General features: G+C 46.7%; 1 protein-coding gene across 3 annotated transcripts in view; it reads right to left on the bottom strand.

The window, feature by feature from the left end:
- Window positions 1-569: 569 nt before the first annotated feature.
- LOC144150949 (uncharacterized) overlaps window positions 570-20738 on the bottom strand; it is a 63577-nt gene continuing 43408 nt past the window's right edge. The window contains exons 9-11 of one of the 3 annotated variants that reach the window (XM_077682255.1): window positions 11382-11444; window positions 9639-9722; window positions 570-754 (exon numbers count right to left, since the gene is read on the bottom strand). In XM_077682255.1, the coding sequence (XP_077538381.1) occupies window positions 9685-9722; window positions 11382-11444 (101 nt within the window). In that variant the 3' untranslated portion in view covers window positions 570-754; window positions 9639-9684. The remainder of the gene's footprint in view (window positions 755-9638; window positions 9723-11381; window positions 11445-20738) is intronic. The other 2 variants (XM_077682254.1, XM_077682253.1) reach the window with 2 other exon arrangements.

Raw genomic sequence — 20738 nt, 5'->3', positions numbered from 1 at the left:
TCCCCTTGAAGATGAACGGTCGCCCGCGAAGACTAACGGCTGTATTTTAGTCCCTGTTTTAGTCCTTTTTGCCTAAGAGTGTATAAATTTCACTTGGAGCAAGTCAAGCATAACCATCAACCATAAATGTTATCAACTAAAAACTTATGTAGGACTTTCTGGCTAGAATTATGCTCGTGTTTTCCCGTAAGTCGGGTTATGTGTGGCAAATATGGGTCACATAGAGCAAATGACTCAAACACTGCATATTTACCCAGGGTGTATAACGTCATTTGTTACATGGCGTCAGTGCAATGTACTTCTGCTGTGTTACAACTACTATCCAGGGCGACCTTAGCACGCCGAGTATTTCCTTTTTCTCAAGCAGGGGGCCGCAGTTTAACACCAAAGTGATATTTTTTAATATTCAATATGAAAATCGCTACGCAGGCAGAAGCTTTTTTTTCTCAGAGCAATTCTGGTAACGACTGTTCAATGATTGAAAACTTTGACAATTTTACGAACCCAATTAGTTTCACATACATAAGAACTCTAATTTATTGTCACCCAGCAACAGGTCTCTGCAACGTGGGTGCAGCGTCTGTCACAATACACGAAGCCGTAGTAGTGTCGTTTTATTTTCGGTGGTTTTTAACGTTTTACAAAATAGTGAAATGCGACTTTATTTGCCATTGCACTTTAGAAATTGAGTAAAGTGCCTAGCACTAGCTCCGAGTAGCCAGAAGCAGGAATCAGTAGGCTTGCTGGAAATTACCTGCAGAGACATAAAGAAAAAAGGAGTGTTAAGCATTCTATAGAGGAAAATTTGGCTAGCAGCAACAGCGCTCAATACATGAAGGTACAGATACAGAAATGTGAATTTAAGAAATGTTTGTATAAGTTATTGCAATTAACCGGAAGCTTCAATTTTCTCTAAAAGGAATTTATCGAATGAAAAACCCAAATGCGACCTGTTATTGGTATGCACTAAGTTTGGGATTATTTTTTTAATGCAAACGGACAAGAAAGTACAGGGCTGAGTTCACTAAAAATGACACGATTACTTTTTGGCGGAACAAACGAGAACCCTATTTGCAGAGGTAACGCTCTTTTCGTATAATTTCACGAATTTGAAGTAAGGAAAGCTGCTGCATGTGTAAATAATTGGGTATTTCCATGCACGGAGAAGGAGTATGGCTGCATAGATTTATTGCAGCCGAGCAAACTGCAGGGCAGTGACTGGTACTGGCTGGTTGTTTATTACTCCAGCCATTTTTGTTTCGATTATGATGTATAGCTCCCTCAAAACAGGAATTAGTCCTTTTGTAGTTTGCATATGGTGTGGGTTTTCAGCCGCATAAATGTATAAAGCATAAACTCGTTCATTCGAACCGTAAAGCGACGCCATTTCAGTTCAAATAATTGAAACTTTCAACTAATAAAAGCAAGGAACTACAGTACACAGTGTTTGGAGAACATTCGGAACAGTCGTTTGTAGAACACAGGAGGGTGGGGCTGCGTCGAGCTGCCGTCAAGCAGCTTTTTTTCCCACTTTGCCCTCACACCTGTTGTACAACACGTGTACAAGTTGTGATCAAAATAAATTCCATTCAATTCAATTCACGTTACAATTTTATTGTTTTAAACGTCCGAGATTGCAGTCTGCTTTCTGCCCACGAAACGGACATCCAGCCCCTTATTACCGTTACAAGAAAATGCAGCCAAAGGAGCTGCTTAGTCTTCTGAAAAGCCCAACAAGAGGCGAGCGGCATTTAATCCGGTCTTGAGTTTGTGGCGGACGGCCACACTGCTCCTTCGTACTCCACTTTTTAGTCGTCACAGGTAGCGACTAGATCTGCCCTCTTGACCTTATATGTAATGTCTGTATGTGTGAGGGCACCTCATAACACTGGAGTAACGTCTACATCTACGTCTAAACATTAAATCTTCCAAAACGGCCGCCATTGGGACATTATATCAATTTTATCCCGTTTTACCACCTTTTTTTGTTACTCACAGCCACGTGAATAGTGCCAACCATCATGTTTGGGTAATAAATGCCCGCGTAGTAATAAATGCCTGCATAGCCGATGCCGCCGCATTCGACATACCGACGCTCGCCGGCGCACGTCACTTTGTTCACTTCTGCTTCGGCGCCTGTGTATTCTTTTCGTTGTTAGGGGAGCACAAGTTCACTCCAGTAAAGTTGTTTTCCCTGAAGACAATTGCGTCGTCTTTGCCTTCGTGAAGTCTGGTGGAGGTGCTGGGTACGCACCCTCTATGCTCCTTACGCCCTCTGTAATCCGACAACGCAACCCAAAACATGGTTCATGACAAACCAAGCTGTGCAAGCCGCCGACTTCAAGGTTTACCGGCCAAGTTTGGTCGTCTACTAGAAAGAACGAGGAGTATGACCGCCGCAACCGACATCATGGTTCATGAAGCCACGCGCCCCATTGCCCTGCACAGCTCCGGGAAGTACCTTGGTTCCGCGGATCTCCCGCTGAAGACCCTGAGGACTGGTTGGAGAAAGTGGAGCGTATTCGGATTTTTAAGAGATGGGACGACGAAGATACGTTTCGTCATGTGTCCTATTTGGAGGATGCAGCTCGAACTTGGTTCGCAAACCATGGAAGCTCTCTGACTGACTGGACTCTCTTCAAGAGCGACTTCCTGAAAACGTTCTCGTGCGGAAGGAACGAGCCCCTCTTATGCTCGAAACGCACGCACAACACCCCAACGAAAGGGTAGGGATCTTTGTTGAGGAGATGAAGAGATTGTCTCGACGTGCGGATCCCCAAATGACAAGTAAAAAACTAAGGTTTCTCCTGCGAGGGGTAAATAAAGAGATTTTTGCTTGCCATGGCCGCAACCATCCTAAATGGTGGCCGAATTCGCGTCTTAGATGGCCGCGATGGAGAAGACGCTGGAAGTTCGAATGTGGCAGTACGATGGCCCGGTCAATGCGCTTATTTCCGAGACGATCGGTGCGGGGCTGTTAAATCCGACACACGGCGCGAGACCATCCGTGCAGGGGTGAGGGAGGAACTGCGAAAGTTTTGTCCAACGACGCCGCAACCTCAACTGGCTTCACCTGACTGTCGTCATCCCCGAAGAGGCTTAGCATGCACTGGGAACTTCTACGGCATCCGAAGCCCCCCACGAACCGCAAGCGATAACCTACTCCACAGCTCTTCGTCGACCCCGCGCGGCTCCAACCCGTCGTCAAGAGGCCCAGCCATACCGCCATCCACTATCGTCCGCGCGACCCCCTGTAGTTCAATACCAGACGCCGAGGAAGACTGACGTCTGGCGAACTCCCGATAAACTCCCGCTGTGCTTCCACTGCGGAGAGGCCGACAACATCTACCATCACTGCCCTTACAAGAGACTCGGTTTGCGAGGATTCTTTGACGACGCACCTCGCCCTCTACCCGGCCAGCGCCCTACTGAGATGGAAGAATACCTGTCCAACACCAACCAAGGTCCAGCGCTTTTCAACCATTCGCCGTCGCCTTACCATACCAGTCGCCGAACCGCCGTAGCACTGCTGACTTCTCACGTGGATGGTCCACCATCCCACGGGGGGAAAATAAATGTAGCAACTTCTGGAAATGAAGTTGCACAATGGCTGAAAGACGAAAACCCTCCAACAACGCTAGCACGCACCGAACACCGTGCCCTCCACCTCACGACACGATCTTACCCTGACGTGACTCCAGAACGCGATGACAGCCCAATGGTGCGACGCGTACCCGACATGACCGGGCCTGCTGATGAGAAGCCGACGATAACGACGATGCATAGTTCCCGACTGTCGACACGTACAAGCCGAGACACGACGCCTTGACGCACCTGGAACTCAAGGAAGGCGGCGTCCGGCGAACAGTTGTCCATCAACGGCTTTGATGTAGTCGCCCTCATAGACATGGGGGCCGACTGCTCAGTAATAAGCGGATCATTAGCGTCTAAGCTGAAGAAACTTACGACAAGATCGGACGGGTTGCACATACGCACAGCAGAAGGCCATCTCATAACGTCAAGTGGAAGGTGCACCTCGCACATCACCATAGCCAGCACAACGTACACTGCCGCGTTCGTCATTTTGCCTAACTCCTCCCGCGACTAATATTTCGAATTGACTTTCTGACGGACAACGGTGCAATAATTCATCTACAGAACAAGTCGGTAACGGCTTCCTCCGATCTTTCCATGACGCCGGAACCGAACCCCGAATTCCGCGCTGCTGTAAGGATCGCCGATGACCATGTCAACCTGCCACTCCGCGCAAGCTTGATGATCACCGTCTACTGTGAAAATGCTGCTCCTGACGTCGACGCTACCGTACCGACTGACCACAGGTTGCTTCTCGACCGCGGTGTCCCTGTCGCAAGAGGCATTGCGCCCTTTAAGCAACGCCAATAAACCACATTTTGGTCGCTAGTTTCACCGAGGGTAGCAGCATTAAAAAACGGGCGCTGTAATTGCGTTCCTTTAAGAAACGCAAGAAGCGAGTGCCGTGATCGCGGTCGCAGACTTTGAACGTACACCCGAAGATGCCGTCAAGCTTGCGCATATTTTCGACGTGAATGCGGTGCTACCGCAAAAAGAACGTAACAAATTACTGTCTTTGCTGCGCCCGCTACAGCGAGTGTTGTTCTCCAACTCAAAATTACGTCAGACTCCTCTAGTCAAGCACCGAAATATAACCAAAGATGGAGCCCGATCTAGCCGACCGTCACTGTACCACGTGTCTTCACGCGAGCGTGAAGCCATCCGGGCGCAAAGTGGTAGACACGCTCAGCGACGACATTGTAGAGCCACCGAAATGACCCTGGGCTGAGCCAGTCACACTCGTGAAGAAAAAAGACGGCACATCAGGTTTTGCTTTGGCTAACGGCGACTGAACAAAATGACCAAAAAGGGCGTGTACCCCCTGCCACGAATTGACGACGCCCTCGACCACCTCTGCCACGCGAAATCCTTCTCATCAATGGATCTAAAGACAGGGTACTGGCAATTCGAAGTGGACGAGAGAGACCGAGCTAAAACTGCATTAGTAACCCCGGACGGCCTTAACGAGTTCAAGTTATGCCGTTAGATTTGTGCACGTCACGAGCAACGTTTAAAAGAGTCATAGACACCATGCTATCTGGCCTGAAGGGGCATACCTGTCTTGTATACACTGATGAAGTTAAGGTATTTTCCCGAACTTTCGAGAAACACCTTGCATGGTTCGAGTCTGTACTCGAGGCTATTCGCTCGTCGGAGCTAACCCTAAAGCCTGAAAAGTGTCGCTTCGCATACGAGGAACTCAAGATTTGGGCCATGTCATCAACGGCGCCGGAGTCCTGCCTGACCCGGCGAAAACTTCAGCTATAGCGAACATAGCAACACCTAAAGACAAGAAGGGCGTGCGACGGTTTTTTTTTTACTGTGCGCATACTACCGGAGCTTCGTCGCAAACGTCGCACGTGCGAAGAGTTTTCGGACTGTGCGCATACTAACGGCGCTTCGTCGCAAAATTGGCACAGATTGCGGAGCCACTCACGCGTTTGACGAATAATAGCACCCCTTTCAGCTAGGAAAACGCCCAAAAAAAACCCATTCTGCTAGCTGCAACAACGCCTGCAAAGCCCACCCGTGCTCGCTCATCTCGCCAAAAACGCCGAAACGGAAATGCGCACAGACGACAGTGATTATAGGCTTGGGTGCCGTCCTCGTCCAAAAGCAAACTGGTTGCGAAACGACAAATGCCTATGCCAGCCGTGGTCTGTCGAAGGAGGAGAAAAACTACTCGGCCTCTGAGAAAGAGTTGCTCGCAATGATATGGGCCATTTCAAAATTTCGTCCATAGGTGCATGGTAGACCATTCAATGTTATGACAGACCACCACTGTGTTGGCTCGCCAATTAGAAGGACCCTTCTAGCCATCTAGGGCAGTGCAGCGTGCACCTGCAAGATATTGACTTTAGAATCGTCTATAAATCCGGCACGCAACACTCCGACATCGACTGCCTGTCCCGCGCCCCCATCGACTCGCCACCACAACACTCCGAGGAAGACATCGCGTTCTTCGTACTCGTGACGGAGAGTGATCTAGCCGCCCAGCAGCGGGCCGACCCAGACTCACGCATCATGATCGACTACCTTGAAGGACGCAACGTCGCCGTGCCTAGAGCGTTCAAACGGAACTCTCCAGCATTCAGCCTGAAAACCTCCATCCTCGTGAAGACGAATTTCAGCCCCGGATTGAGAACGAATTACCTTCTTGCCATCCCATCAGACCTTTGTGACAAACCTTTGGGAGCATGCCACGACGATCCGTCTTCCGGAACTCTCGGCAGAGCTCGCACAATTGAAAAAATCAAGATGAAGTACTACTGGCCCCCTTTTACACCCGACGTCACTCACTACCTTCGGAGCTGCCATGACTGCCAGCCACAAAAACGCCACCGAGGAGACACGCCGGACTTCTGCAGCGGATCTCCGTCCCATCAAGGCCTTCGAACAAATTGGAATATACCTTCTTATACTCTTGGCTATGTCGTGATCCGATAAGTGGATTGTCGCTGTAACAGACTAGAAGACGCGCCACGCAGAGACCGCCGCTCTTCCGAGGGGGACTGCACAAGAAGTCGCCAAGTTCTTCATAAACAATGTTGGGCTGGGACATGGAGCCCCTGAAGTCCTAATCACGGACCGCGGAATGGCCTTCACTGCGGAGCTCATGCAAGAAATTTTACGCTACAGCAACACGGATCACCGAAGAACGACGGCATACCACCCCCAAACGAACGCACTAATGGAACGTCTGAACAAGACGATCGCGGATATGCGGTCTATGTACGTCGACATTGAACTTATGACTTGGGACGAAGTCCTCCCAAATGTAACGTTTGCATACAACACGGCGATTCAGGAAACTACGCAGATGACACCGTTTGAGCTTGTCTACGAAAGACGGCCGAGTACGATGCTTGACGCCATGCTTCCGCATGTTTAGGAGGACGACCTCAACGCCCACGTCCAAGGATAGCTTCAGCGGGCGGTGGATGCGCGCCAGCTCGCTCGAGTTCGTATAACGAACCAGCAGCTGGTAGATGCCGGCAGCTACAACCTCTGACGCCGAGACGCCGAGTACCACCAAGGGGATCGTGTGTGGGTTTTGATTCCCATCTGATGACTCGCACTCAGTGAGAAGATTCTACGACGATATTTCGGACACTACCAGAATCTACGTGTTGGCCAACTTTCCTACTAGGTGATCTCCGATGGTGATTCCGGAACATCACCGCGACGCACGCGACCCGAAGTCGTCCACGTGGTTCGCCTGAAACCTTACTACGCAAAATGATGGACATTTTTGTTGTTTGTTCGGAGTGTCTTTTATTTTAGAATCGGGTAGATGCCCTCTTAGAGGCGAAGGTATTGCCACGAACAATGTTTTGGGTTTGTTTGATTTTTTCTGCCGACAGGCAGCGCCGGGCGATGTTATCTGTTATCTGTAGGCCAAGTGAAGCGCATGTTTCATTCTTTATACCGCATGTCTTATCTCCTTTGGTAGGGAGAGTGTTTCGAACTAACGTCACCAGCCCAGAATAATCTTCTTCGATCTACAGTGTTCTGGATGCGATTCGACTGTTCGAGAAACCCTCGCGCCGAGTAATATATGCCCGCAAAGCAGACGCCGCAGCATTTGACTCGCTGACGCTCGTCTGCGGACGTCACTTTCTTGACTGCTCCTTGGCCGCCTGTGTATTCTTTTAGAGGTTAGGGGAGCACAAGTTCGCTGCAGTAAACTTGTTTTCCTGGAAAACAACTGCGTCGTCTTTGGCTTCATGACAATAGCCAGCGGGAGCGCGAAACAGTCATTTCTGTGGCACGTACTTTGAATTATACGAAGGAGAACGTACTGACGTTCCAATTGAAGGGCTGTTGAATACATAGTGGTGCTTGGTGGGACTACAACCGTTCCACTTATTTTTTAATTCGTATTATTGAAGTTCAAATTAAGGAGCTTCAGCTGCATAACGTAGGCTTGGCGTGCCAGAGCCTTTGGCAGGCTTGTGTAACGTACGTCACTATATTCCTGCCACCAGCGTGTTTCCAAAGAGCAGCTTGCGTATTTTTTTCTTATGACAGCCCTAATTAGGTGAGGTATCCCGATGGTCATCTGCCTGCTCTCTACCGCAGCAAAATTTGGATAACACTTTTGTCACGTTCGTTGTCATCAGGAAACGTGTGGTTGTGCCATTGCATATATTACCGGATAAAAAATTCGCATTTGTTCGTACTACTTCAAAACATCGGCTTTGATTGTAAGACCATGATAAGGATGTTAAGTCTTGTATGGACGTGTCTTTCAAATAAGTATAAATGGAAGGTATTGCTATGTATTTCCGCCTTCTCGCCTTTCTCTTTGTATGTGCGCGCTATAACTTTTGTGGGAGATACGCGTACTCGCACAAAATCGTGTACTTTTGAGTCATACAAATTAAGGTTGAGTGGTGGCCACCTCAATTGCAGAACTTTTTTTAGAATACTTGTCTACGGTTTAGAAAACGGGAATCAATATTGTACCCCTTCCATCTGGCAATCCCTGAACCAACAGAATTCCCTAAAAACATGTGCCAGCCTAGAAAATTTTCAACTTTGCGAACGAACCCCAACAAAATTACCAAGCGGCTTGTTGAAGGTGTCTCTGTATCCCCAACAAGATTATACGCTTCACCAAAAGGAAGAAAATCATTCATTAAGCAACTTATAATGTCTGTGGCCACAAACGTGAATTCGTGAAAATGAAGCAGTCCTGTAGTCTACAAACACATGATGTCAAAGTCAAAGTCAGTCAGATTTCGACACCCATCTTGGTACGGAGCCATGGCCGACATTAATGCAGCAGCATGTGAATGACTCTGTAGCCACCTTTCAGAGAACATGTTTGTCGTAGGTTTGTACTCTGGGAAGGTTGAGCACTGGCGAAATTTACCTCGCCTGAGCAAACGCCAGCCTGTGGGGAAAACAGGGTACAGTGGCTCAAAGCCCCTGGACTAGGGGTGGACGCGGCCTTTTGATGAAATGCCAGCTGGCTTTGTGATATTTTTATGATTTTTGTTTGCATCACTCTATTTGGATGAACTCGACTTTTCCGCGCTTGCTGTTTCTCCGCAAAATTTCTGGAATCAGCAGAAACCTTAATTTAATAATTGAAATTTAGCGCATCAGGTTTCTTCGTGTGAAGCTTCTAAATGCTGTTTTGAAGAAACTCACTTTCGCCTCATATTTGAGCACAAATTTGTATGCGTGCAAACATAAACTATACAAAAGTTTCTAGAATGAAGTGTTTTTAAGATTTTCCACCCGTTTTAATTTTCAATTTTTAAAATGGTATAGTCCGTACACGATAGCTTTTGGGCAGCATGCACTCCGTCAGGTCGCCTGCTGCAGCATGTACAGTTCATACTTTTTGCGTACTATATAGTATTACATAGGTCAGTTCGTTATTAGGAATTTTATTACAATGTCTGCCTTTCCAAAGTCCGTAGGATATTTACATTTTGCTAGGCTATTTTCACAGTTCCTCACAACTTTCCCTTAATATTTAGCAAATCCTCCAGATTATTCTACCAAAAGCGAAATATAAAGCTGATACGTACTCGGAATACTGTCCAAGATTTCTGCAGGCATGTTTGGTTCTTGAACCTACCGCTGTACTCGGTGACACTCGCCGCCGGAACATTCTGCAAAAGTTTTTTTTATGTTTACAATCCGCCTTTTCTATTGACGCTAAGCTGTGAAAACATTTAATATATTGGCAAGAACAATGTCTTCTGTTTCTTTAACTTGTGGGTTTTGTTGCCAGCGTCTGTATGCACCCGGCTGTATTTTCTGTGTTGGATTCAAAGCGCACGTTTTCTCCCTGTCCTTTATATGCCGCGCAGGCGATGTGACTTGTTAGGGAGAGTTTGTGGCGCTGTCGTCCCCAGTCCGCAGCGTTCGTCTCTGACTGCCGGTGTTCCCAATGCAGCTCGACAATTGCAGAAGCATTAATTGCGAAGAGATATGTACTCGCGGGGCAAACGCCATGACATTCGTTTTTACCGACGCTGTATGTGCATGTACTTTGCTGACTGTTTCTTCAACGCTTGTGTTTTATCTGTAGTTTTTTTGCATAGAATATTTTCAATCAACCTCGTTTACTAGAAAGACTATGAATTGTTGTAAACTTTGTGACAATATTTAGCCACGTGCTCGCTCTTTTGCTACTCAAGTACGATGATGCCCAATACGCTGTGGCAAATGAATATGTGGCGGAGTACTGCAAACAAGAATACCTTGTCAAAGGAGCTCTGGTCAGCAAGACCATACCTTTCAAATCATTGGCGGAGGGAGCAAGAATCTTTCCTTTCCACAAGCACTGAGTGTCAAATTTCTGTGGTGCGAGGTTCGTTATTAAAAGGGGCCTCAATGAGTACTTCAACTACTTTATTCTTTGGTTTTTTTCTTCCACAATTTTTTTTCAATATTTCGTGTCTACTGCAGCTGCGCACAATTTAACAACAAACATGGACGTGATACCTCACATTTGAAATCATTTTTGCAAGAGAGCAAAGAGGGGTAGGTCAGAATGTTGAACTGATGGGTTCGCAAGATATTCGATCATTTTAAAGGTTTTTGTGTTCAACTTGCCCTACGAATTTGTAAAAGCACATACAACCTTTTTGTACTCTTCTCTGGTATATTTCTTGGAAACAGATAGATTTGTTTGTGTTATTGTTTGGGCCAAACTACACCTACAAGTTTGGTTAAATTTACCTGGTCTTAGATTAATAGATATTGTGGGCCTCATCCGGCATCGCACACTTCAAATAAATACATTTGATACGGCTCTGCGTCATATAAACGGTTCACTCTTTAACGTTTAAATTACTGCGATAATTGTGAGCTCACCAAGCGATGTATAAGCCAGCAATTATAAAAATACTAAGACCATAAATCAGTAAAAAGCATAATGAATAGTGCCGTAAAACATGGTTTAAACTGCAACAGCACGGCAGCAACATATAACAACCGTACACGCTTTTCATTTCTGTCACCCTAGGCTATACAAGATTGACCAGGACACAGTCGTCGTCATTCTTTTGTGAAGGTTCTACCGAGACGCGTTACAACTTCCTGCCCAGCGATGATGTGGGCATTCGGCACTTTTGTGCCCATATCCCGAGGGTGGGCAAAATCTAGTTTTCTAACTATTGCAGCCTGGGACTTAAAAAACAAATAAAAGCGTTAATGCTTCTACGAAACGACGTGTCTGAGGATCTATAGTGATATTTATGCAGGGTAGCGAAGACGGGAAATCAAGCGTGGTATTTACTTCTTTAAAAAACCCGGTTTCTTACCTATCACAATCTGTCTCCGGTAGCTGTGCTTTCTCTTCTTTCGGCGCTTAGTGGTTGACGTTGCTGTGAAATGACAAAATAAAATACGCGTTCAAATTAAGTTAGGAAGGTTGTATCTGGTTGCGTATGGCTCACTAATACGTAATTTTTTTTAAGCGGTGCACGAAGGCGGAATATTGATGGTAGCCATACGCAATATGTCGAGCCACCATAAATGACTCTCAATGGCACTAAATGAAAAAACGTGCGCCTCATTTTGGCAATTCTAGTTTGCTTATGGCAATTTTTATTTGACAAGACTTTTTACAAATTTTAGTACACGTTAGTTATCACCATCGCCGATATCTCTGCAAAGAGCTTTTGCTGTGAATTTATAAACGTCCAGAGTATTTTGCTCTGCTCATAAAGACTGTTCAATATGTTAAAACGACAGATATTAGTCAGGCGACCACTCCAACACGCGAGAAAATCTAAGTGCGTCGACAAACGGCATCACAATTTTTTTTTCAGTAATCTTCCTTAACAGGCTCTGAGAACATGTATTTTTCTACAGCGCTACTCGTGATGCATAATACACAACTGAGCAGGTTCTGTCGACCAATAAAGATGAAAAGAGATTGCTTAATAAACGCACTGAGTTTGTGTGTATAATATTTTGTCTGTCCTGATAAACTTCTTGCATAATTAAAAAGGCATCGTGCAGAGCGTGAGAAGAGGCTGTAATCGCGCCGTAAATATTGAGTTTTACTCTTCTGCAGCAATTGTTTTCAAGACACATCAGGAAATACGCAACAATCTGAGGAAGTTTAAACAAGAACTATTTGCTATAAATTTTTCTCGGGCACTTTCGGACACTTACCTTATCATATGAATAAAACATTAGGAGTTCAACAACTAGACTAATTTTTATTTTAATTAAAGGCGATTCTGGCCTTTTTTGTAGGAAGGAAGTAAATGTTGCTTCAACACAACCAGCTACTGCTCCCTACTCTTATCAAAGTTAGAAGGCGTGGTGCCAAGAAGTTTTCGGTGGCGCTTGATTTTCCGATGCAGCTGGTATCTCTCAGCCTGTTTTTGTTGTAAGATACAAGACATGGTCGATAACGGTGTATGTGGTTCTCCACAGCTATTTGAGTTGTATAAGTCTGGTTTCAAAGAAACCATCTTTTGGGCGCTCGACAATCCGAGACAGACCACTGTGTTGTTCCAGGGTGTCTACACTGCATGACGTCAGTCCCTCGTGGAGGTGTAGCGGCCCTAGCGACAACCGTGAAGCGACACAGATTGCTTTACCTACCCTTCCTAGAACTATTTCCGAAATAGAGTTACACATGCAGGAAACGATGTCATAATGTCGCCAGAAGTTGTAATATACGCTCCGCTGTTGCCAGCGTACGCTATACGTCTCGAGCTTCGCGATCGCTGCGCCGCCTGCCACCGCTTCTCCGCGGCGCTTACGAGAGCAGCGCTACGCGGCTCATTGGGGCTCACGCAGGGTTTTAGTTCTCTTTTGCTTCGTTTTGCCTTTCCGCCCTCTAAAAAACTTGTTATTGTGAAATCCGTAAGCAAATGGTACGTTTAGGGCACTTTAACAGCTGCGTCTTGGTAGTGTGCTCGAACGCCAACCACAGCTATCTGGGGTGCGGTTCTGGGCGCTTCTAGGCCGCTCTTACGGGCGCCGGCGACGGCAGCAGCATATCACCACTGTCACCTCCGAATACGTCAGGCACAAGTGAATTCGGTTGTCGCCTCGCTTATACCTGATACTGGCACATTGAGAGGCTGGTTTCGTTTTGCAGCGGGGACAACTAATGCGCCTTTGTTTCGAATATATACATCGCAGAAAAACATGTTTCGGCGATGTGATTACTCAACACCAGGCACTAATTTGTGCCTTTTATGGGAACGTTAACTATATTTTATGCGCAAATGTTAAGTATATTCCAAGTCTGTGGTTCTTTAAATATGTGCCCGCTCACGCCATATAGCAAGGACAAATTGGAAAGTTAATGAGATAACGGAAAAATAAATGACCTGTCAAGTCTGGAAGAAACAGTACGGCTCGTACGGGAATGAAAACAAACCAGTGCAGCTTCTGAAATGCTAAAAACGTTTGTCGAAACTTTAGTAAGGTCGTGGTCATTACACAACTAGATGCGAAATGCATTGATATTTCGCAAGAGAGGGGGGGGGGGGGGAGGTGACGAGGTGGACGCTTAACTGTCGTTGGGCACAAATTCAGAGCGAAATTAAGAAATGGACGATCTAGTAATCACACACACAAGCTGCGCGTTCAATTTCCTTTAGTTTTTCGACTTCAACGCACAGCTTATCACTCGGTGGACACATTTTCGAAGTACAGGGCAGGGAGTTCACAATCATAAAAGGTGTCGCTGGAAGAGTTGTGGTATTTAATAAGTCCATCTGATTTAGGTTTGTGGTAGTTTCTGCAGGCTCCCTGTGTAATGTTTCGAAGACGCGTTTAGTCGCGGACGCGCCGCCACGCTGGACGCGGAGGATATCTGTAGCAGATGATGGATCTGTAGCAGCAAGCGCTCACCTCAGGACAAGACGACCCAGCACTATATCTAATATAATACAAAACTATACCCCCTGGTATAATACAAAACCATACCCCCTGGTATAGTTTTGTATTATTTACCTTCCTTCGTTTGTAGAGCGTTCGTGCAATTCATGCCACATTGTTTGTCTAAGGTAGTGATCAATATCTCAGGTATTATATTATCAATCGTAACTAGCGTGCTGTGAGGTATGAGCGCTCCGCTGGGATATATAGGCGCACAAAACCGATTTACATCATGATGTACAGGCAACGTATGACCATCTGAGGAAACACTGCTTACGGAGACACTGTTAGTAAATTTCAGGACAGTGGAATTACAATCAGCTCCATGCATATGTCGGCTTCGCGACATAGGTCTGTGACACACACCTGGCGCTCATACAGACCGAATGTACCACACTAAGATCGCACCAGAAACGTTTACGCTCTCTTAAATACACTAAATGTGCGAACAAAGCGATTGCTTCACAGTAATTCATATTTGAAAAGCGTGCAAATGGTAAATCTCAGCCACGAACGTGGCCCAAAAGCAGCGGCGAGAGTGCGGAGCGGGACGGCAACTCCCACGGCTGGTTTCGAAACGGGCCGCTAGGGGGATTTCAGTGGCGCCCCTACAGGTAGCGCTCGAGGCGTATAAAAAGTATTCCATCATGGTATCCCTAACCTGCTCCAGACCTGGCTTCTCGGAACTATTTGAAATCAGTGTCACAGGCCTCTCCATAATCGTGCAAGCAGTCTAACTGCCCCCCCCCCCCTCCCCAATCCATCTCTTATTCTGAGTGTAAGGAAGATGAAGTCGAGGGTTTGACGAAAACCCGTCTGGTCTGGAAACATGTTGGAGTAGAAGCGGAGACACCGACCAAAAGAAACTTAAAAACTTTAAAACAACAACAAGACGTTTCGGCTTCGTTACTGAAGCCTTGTTCACAATGAGGCGAATAAAAGTTCATGCACGCTTATTTTTCTTGAGCACGTGACGTAGGCAGCGTGTGTACGACGGGGGGAGGGATCCTTCATTTCGATTAAGTGTATGACGTGTCGTCTGTATTTCCAGAGACTCGAGATAGAGCCGCGATCTGAAGTGCCTTTCTTGGCCGATGATTGTGGAATTATCCCAATCAATCCCATGGCCCGTTGCACCCACGTGCTCGGCAAGAGCATTCGACGCCACACGCTTGTTTTTTACATCGTTCTGGTGCTGCCGTAATCTCTGTTTGAAGTTACCCGATTCACCTATGTAAGCGAAATCGCAATCTGCGCAGGAAATCTTGTAGACTACGCCAGGAAACGATTCTCTTGGAAGCCTGTCCTTACCGCCCACGAGTGCGTTCCGCAGCTTACACGCAGGCACGTGAGCCACCTCAACGTCATAACTACGCAGCACGCGGGACAAGGCTTCGCTTACACCAGGGACGTAGGGAATGGCAGCACGCTTTCTTGGTCGGGGATCAGCCGGTCCGGCAGGATTGGACAGGCGGCATTCCACCCCATTCAAGAACGCCCGGGGATAGCCGCTTGCCGAGAGATCGTTTCGTACCCTGTCGAGGTCGGTGAAATGGTCTTCTGCTTTCGTACAAAAGCGGTTCGCACGGCGGAAGAGCGAGGCAGCAACAGACCTTTTGTGAGCGTCAGGGTGAACGGACCGAAAGTTTAGGTATCAGCCAGTATGCGTATCCTTTCTGTACACATTAAACGAGAGCGTTCCATTGCATCGGCTGACAAGGACGTCCAAAAATAGGAGTCTATGGCCGACCTCAGTCTCTAGTGTGAATTGGATGGCCTTTTCTTGACTGTTCAGATGCCCAGTGAACGAAGCCAAGGCGCTGTGTCGAACCACACAGAAACAGTTGTCCACATAGCGCAGAAAAATTCTTGGGCGTGGACTGAAGGAAGCGAGTGCGCGATTTTCCAGCCATTCCATCGTAAGATTGGCAGCAGTAACAGAGACGGAGGCACCCATTGCGATACCGTGGACTTGCCTGTAGAAGACCTTGTCGAAGCAGAAGTATGTGTTCGTAAGGAACCTTACGATACGCGGCAGTGGTCGCGCGTCTGTTTCTGAAACGTTCGGCTTTCCAACCCAAAGTCTTCACGCGAGGGTTGATGTCGGATGTGGCCCAGTAGCCAACTTTCTCACGGATGCAAACAAATAAAATTTATTTTAACACCCTTATCCGAAAAAGCTGCAGCTCCAATTCGAAGGACGTTGTCTCCACACTAACCTAAGATATTTACATGATTACCTAAATCTGTAAATTTTGTCTAAGCACACCTTGAAATGATTAATCATGGGGACCACTTCGCTTTCTTCGATAAAGTTATGTGTTAGTGCTGGTGGAGTGTTAACCAGTCGACGTACGAGTTTTCTTCGACTGGTCGATCGACAAAATAGTTTCATCTGGCTAAATAACTAGCGGAGCCTTTGTGAGATATGAGCTCAAGATGCAAAAGTTGTTTTCCGCATCGAAAACGTTGAGGGAGTTCGAAGTCGCTATTCCTACATGTGTCTTGAAACTCGGCAACAAAACTGACTGATATTTAGGCTTCGTCTTGGTCAATAAATACCGGCTTTATGATAACGACCTACTCATCTTCGTCGATTCGACGTGCCAAATTTATTTTGCTTGTATGGCTTTTGGTTCCTTCCGATACCACTGCAGTGGCAGGCTCTGCTTTTAATTTCCATGTATCAAGCGCCGTTTGCTGCTTCATACACATCTGTATGGGTTGCCGTTGATATTGCTTCGACTTTTTCGCAGTTTGTTGCCGTTAATTTGCCGACTCGCACTGCGCGAAGTACACATATTCTGCGGGCTCGATGGCGTGCTTAGTGAGTTACTTGCAATAATTACCGAAAGCAAAAATTTCGCTGGCATACTCCGAATTTCGGGCGTCGCCGCAAAAAGCGCCCACAAATGGTAAAAATTTTTTAATGCGTTCCATAGCGTCCCACCCGTTTCAGAGCAACGTCTACAGCGGGAAAGCAAAACATGGAGAAATATACAGAGCGCTTTTTGATATGGCAAGGGTCGCCAACCTTTCTAGGTGGAGGCGCAAGTTGCATGAAGCCGACATGAGAAGGGTCGGACGGGAAATTGCAGTGGGGTGGGGTAAGGGTGTTTCTTTGACCGGTGCAAAGAAATGAAGTGAAGGCGTTATATGGCTAAGTGTGAAGATGGGGAAAGGACTAACTGGACTCATTCTCAGTTGATTCGTGTATAACCCCATTGAAGGTTAGAATTGCCATGTCAGCCTTAAGGTAGGAAGTGACAAAGGGAGAAAAGATCCGACGTCGTGCCAAGGCTGCATATTGCTTACCCGCGGGCCGCAGGTTGCTGACCCATGTTCTAGGGCATTAATCCGAAAAAATACACACAAGGAAGCACTTTTCTCGCACTGTTGCATATACTTCGTCGGGAAAAATGAAACAGAAATGACGCGTGGTCAATGCTCATTTTAGGAAAAGGCAACTACACCAAGGAAGAGATTTATCAAAGGCGGTCCTAAAATATCGGATCCCACTCGGCTCCTTCATCAGCGGTGACTGTGTTCAGCCACAAATACCAGTTTTGTAAGGTAGGTTTTTTTTATTTTCTCGTTTAAAAGAAGCTACCTTATAAAATTGCGTTTAAAGGTCGAACACAGTCACCCATGATGAAGGAGCCGAATGGTCTCCGATATTTTAGGATCCCTTTAAATAAAGCCCTTGGTTCGTCTATTTGAGTTTCCATCACGCTTCACCCTAGCAGACATATTTCTTTAAAGGATGTTCACTTTCAATTTCCATTTGTTTGAGGCACGTTTCATAGCACCTGTCTCACAAGAAAGCCACACAAAGAAACGGGCTTGTAAAGGAATCATGCCTGCAGACTTAGTTGGCCTTAGCTAGCTTCAGGCAAGCCAATGTCACAGTAGCGTGATAGTGATTCTGCGACAAGTACTTTCACAGAGTCTGATGTTCGTGTTGTATGCCGTAGTCGAAATCGGCAGAACACTCGGCGGGAAACCTAGTAAAAAAATGCCTTCGCACTGTTTGCTTAGAAATTGCTTAGAAAGCAGGAACGTTTACTTAGAAATTCTGTGCAATGTTTTTGCATCGCATTTTCAGAGAACGCCTTATAGTACACGATTGTGTATTGCTGCGGACAGCTAAGCAAGGCCAGATGCTGCAGGCCTGAGGAAGTTCCTTTTGACATGGATCCTATCGCTTCGGCGCGTAAGCAGGCCCTGAAAAAGATATCTCGAAGGTAAATACGGGTCTCATCGCAAGCCCTCACCATTGATGACCGTCATACCCAATTTTACCATTTGTAGGATTTCCAACCCACCTCAAGGGTACAAGCCTGGTACAAAGTGTGTGAAAGCTTTGAAGGACCCACGGGAAAAGTGTGTGTCGACTAGTGTACCTTTCCCTGAAAAATAGCTTGTTTTCTCACAAAATCGTCGGTGCTGTTACACACAAAATTGTCTGATACAGAGGCTTCACTCAAATCTGAGCCTTTCCTTTCAATTGCAACTTTTCGCACATGTGAAAAAGAGATTTACGTAAAAGAAAAGCTTCTCAACGTAAATTCAGAGCCAATAATTTTTTCGAGTGTTTCAATGAACGTAAACGCTCAGAAATAAAGTAAGGTAGTCGAGCAGGCTGGTATGGCACCAGTGCGCTTTTCTTGTCTGCGCTGATGTTGGCACAGGTAACACGCAGGTGCGGACGGACCAGTAGATTGTAGGCGCTGACCGGTAATATAGTACTGATATGTACGGTGGCTGTTGATTGGTATCACCGCTAAAACTCATATTAGGAATCTAAGGTCGCATTGCGATCGCACAGAAGCTGTACATGTACACAGAGGATGTACATGTAACCAAATAGGACAAGGTATTAGCAATCTCCTCCCGCAAGAATTTTGCTAAAGCGATAAGTATTAGCTGAGAAATCGTAAATCAAAAACCGCGCATTATCGTCGCTCCGCGTTTCCTCCTCCTTTCGCTGTTGATGGCGCGAGAGCCTTCCCTCCCATGTTGCTGCGCGCTTCAGCGGTGACGTACTTCCGCTATGGCGCTCCGCATACTGCCGTCTGCTACGGGCAAGCTTTGTTCACACTAGAGTGAACTAGTTCACACCATGAATCCCTCACTCCGCTCAAGGCTGGAAAAGCGAACGAAAAATCTGGCCGCATTTGTGCGGCGGCCTGGCCTTGCCCTTTCGCGGTGTGCGTTGCTGCAGGGCAGCACGTGACTTTTCATCGGCGGCGAACTCGCAGCCGCTCAGGGTGGATCGTGCGCTCGGTCCCTTTCATGCACCGCGCACTGTTTATCCAAAAAGCGCCGTATCAGATGTGGCCCCGCTGGTGCAGGGTCTTATTTTGCGGTGGTGGTAATTCTTCCGGCGGCATGTGAAAAAGGCATTTTAAACCGATACAGAACCCATGCACGAAACGCTTGAATCATGTGACCAGTTAAGCTTGCGGCGACGCGTGGTGGAGAGCGGCAACGTTGGCAAAACACGCTCCGGCGCGGCTCTGAGCTTTCTAGTGCTGGAGCGAGCGCCATTTCTTTGACAATCTCAAACATCGGTTGCCTTGGCAACAAGGCACAAACCTACCCAGAAGTCAGTTACGGTCGCGTGATCCCGGTTCAGCTCGGGGCCCCACCTCGCGACATGTGGGCACTGCAGGCGTACTACTCACTCCCATTGGGAAGTGTGAGATGCGTTTGGCATTACAGGAGGCGATGGTGTGTGTGTTGTGGACGCCTTTGTTTCGCATGACGAACATCTCATGACGAACATCTGGGAATCGATGATGTAGACATGTGAAGATGGCGGCGTCCAAAAACATGAAGGAAAGGGTGAGAAAAAAGCGACAAACTTTGCAACAAAAGTGTGAGCTTTCCGCTGCGCGTAAAAGAGTAATACTTGGCCCAGATGACCTTGACGACCCAATCTAACGATTGCGCTACTTCATTTAGTGTGCTCAAAACGCCTTTCAGGGGCCCTTTAAACTTAGCATTACCTGACAGAGCGCACCTTCCCTACACTAGATTTGCTTGGCGCGCTGCCCCAATTGTCGCCGGCTGCTATGAGGACGTTCCTAACTACAAAGCTGGTCGTAGGTCACGTCCAACCATAGCTGGGCATCGATGAGCGTGCGGGATAAGTTCATCAGTTCGGCTTCAAGCCCCTCAATCCACAAACGAGTTGTTATGTCAATGTCATGCCGCCTTCATTCTAACCATTCTATTGCGTGTAAATATTTGAATTATTTAAATTGGTCGCATCAAGAGGTCACAGCTCAAACATTGCTCCACATGCACAGGAAGCTATTCTCACAGTTGTCACAGCTTTTCAAATTTGTTTAGTACCGCACTGAAATATTTATATTAGGGCACGACATGAGCTTGTAAAAGAAATCTAAATGCGACTATAGGGCTCGTAGGCAGCTAAAAATCTTAGATAAGTGTTTAGTGTGATCTGCCCCTCTCCACAATATTGTTACATCTCATCAACGAGCCAATCGTCAAGCCTGTTATGTGCTGAACGTACTCAAGTTAGTTCAACAGTAACGTTAGTTCACAGTGAAGTACAATAAAAAGTTGACGAGTTTGAAAGCCACAATTTCCAATGGTTTCCCTAAAGTAGCGCATAAAATACCATAAAAATTTGCGTCTTTTTCAGCACCCAATATTCATGATACACAAGTAAAAGCGTCGAGATGCCCCGTTTTCCACAACAAAAAAAATCATGCGGTTTATACACCCGAACGTTATGCTCA

Source organism: Haemaphysalis longicornis, unplaced genomic scaffold (genome assembly GCF_048455015.1).
Source record: "Haemaphysalis longicornis isolate Haplotype H1 unplaced genomic scaffold, Haemaphysalis longicornis Haplotype H1 scaffold_81, whole genome shotgun sequence".
Taxonomy (NCBI): Eukaryota; Metazoa; Arthropoda; class Arachnida; order Ixodida; family Ixodidae; genus Haemaphysalis; species Haemaphysalis longicornis.
Note: the sequence above shows the minus strand (reverse complement) of the source record. Positions and strands in the feature narration are given on the sequence as shown.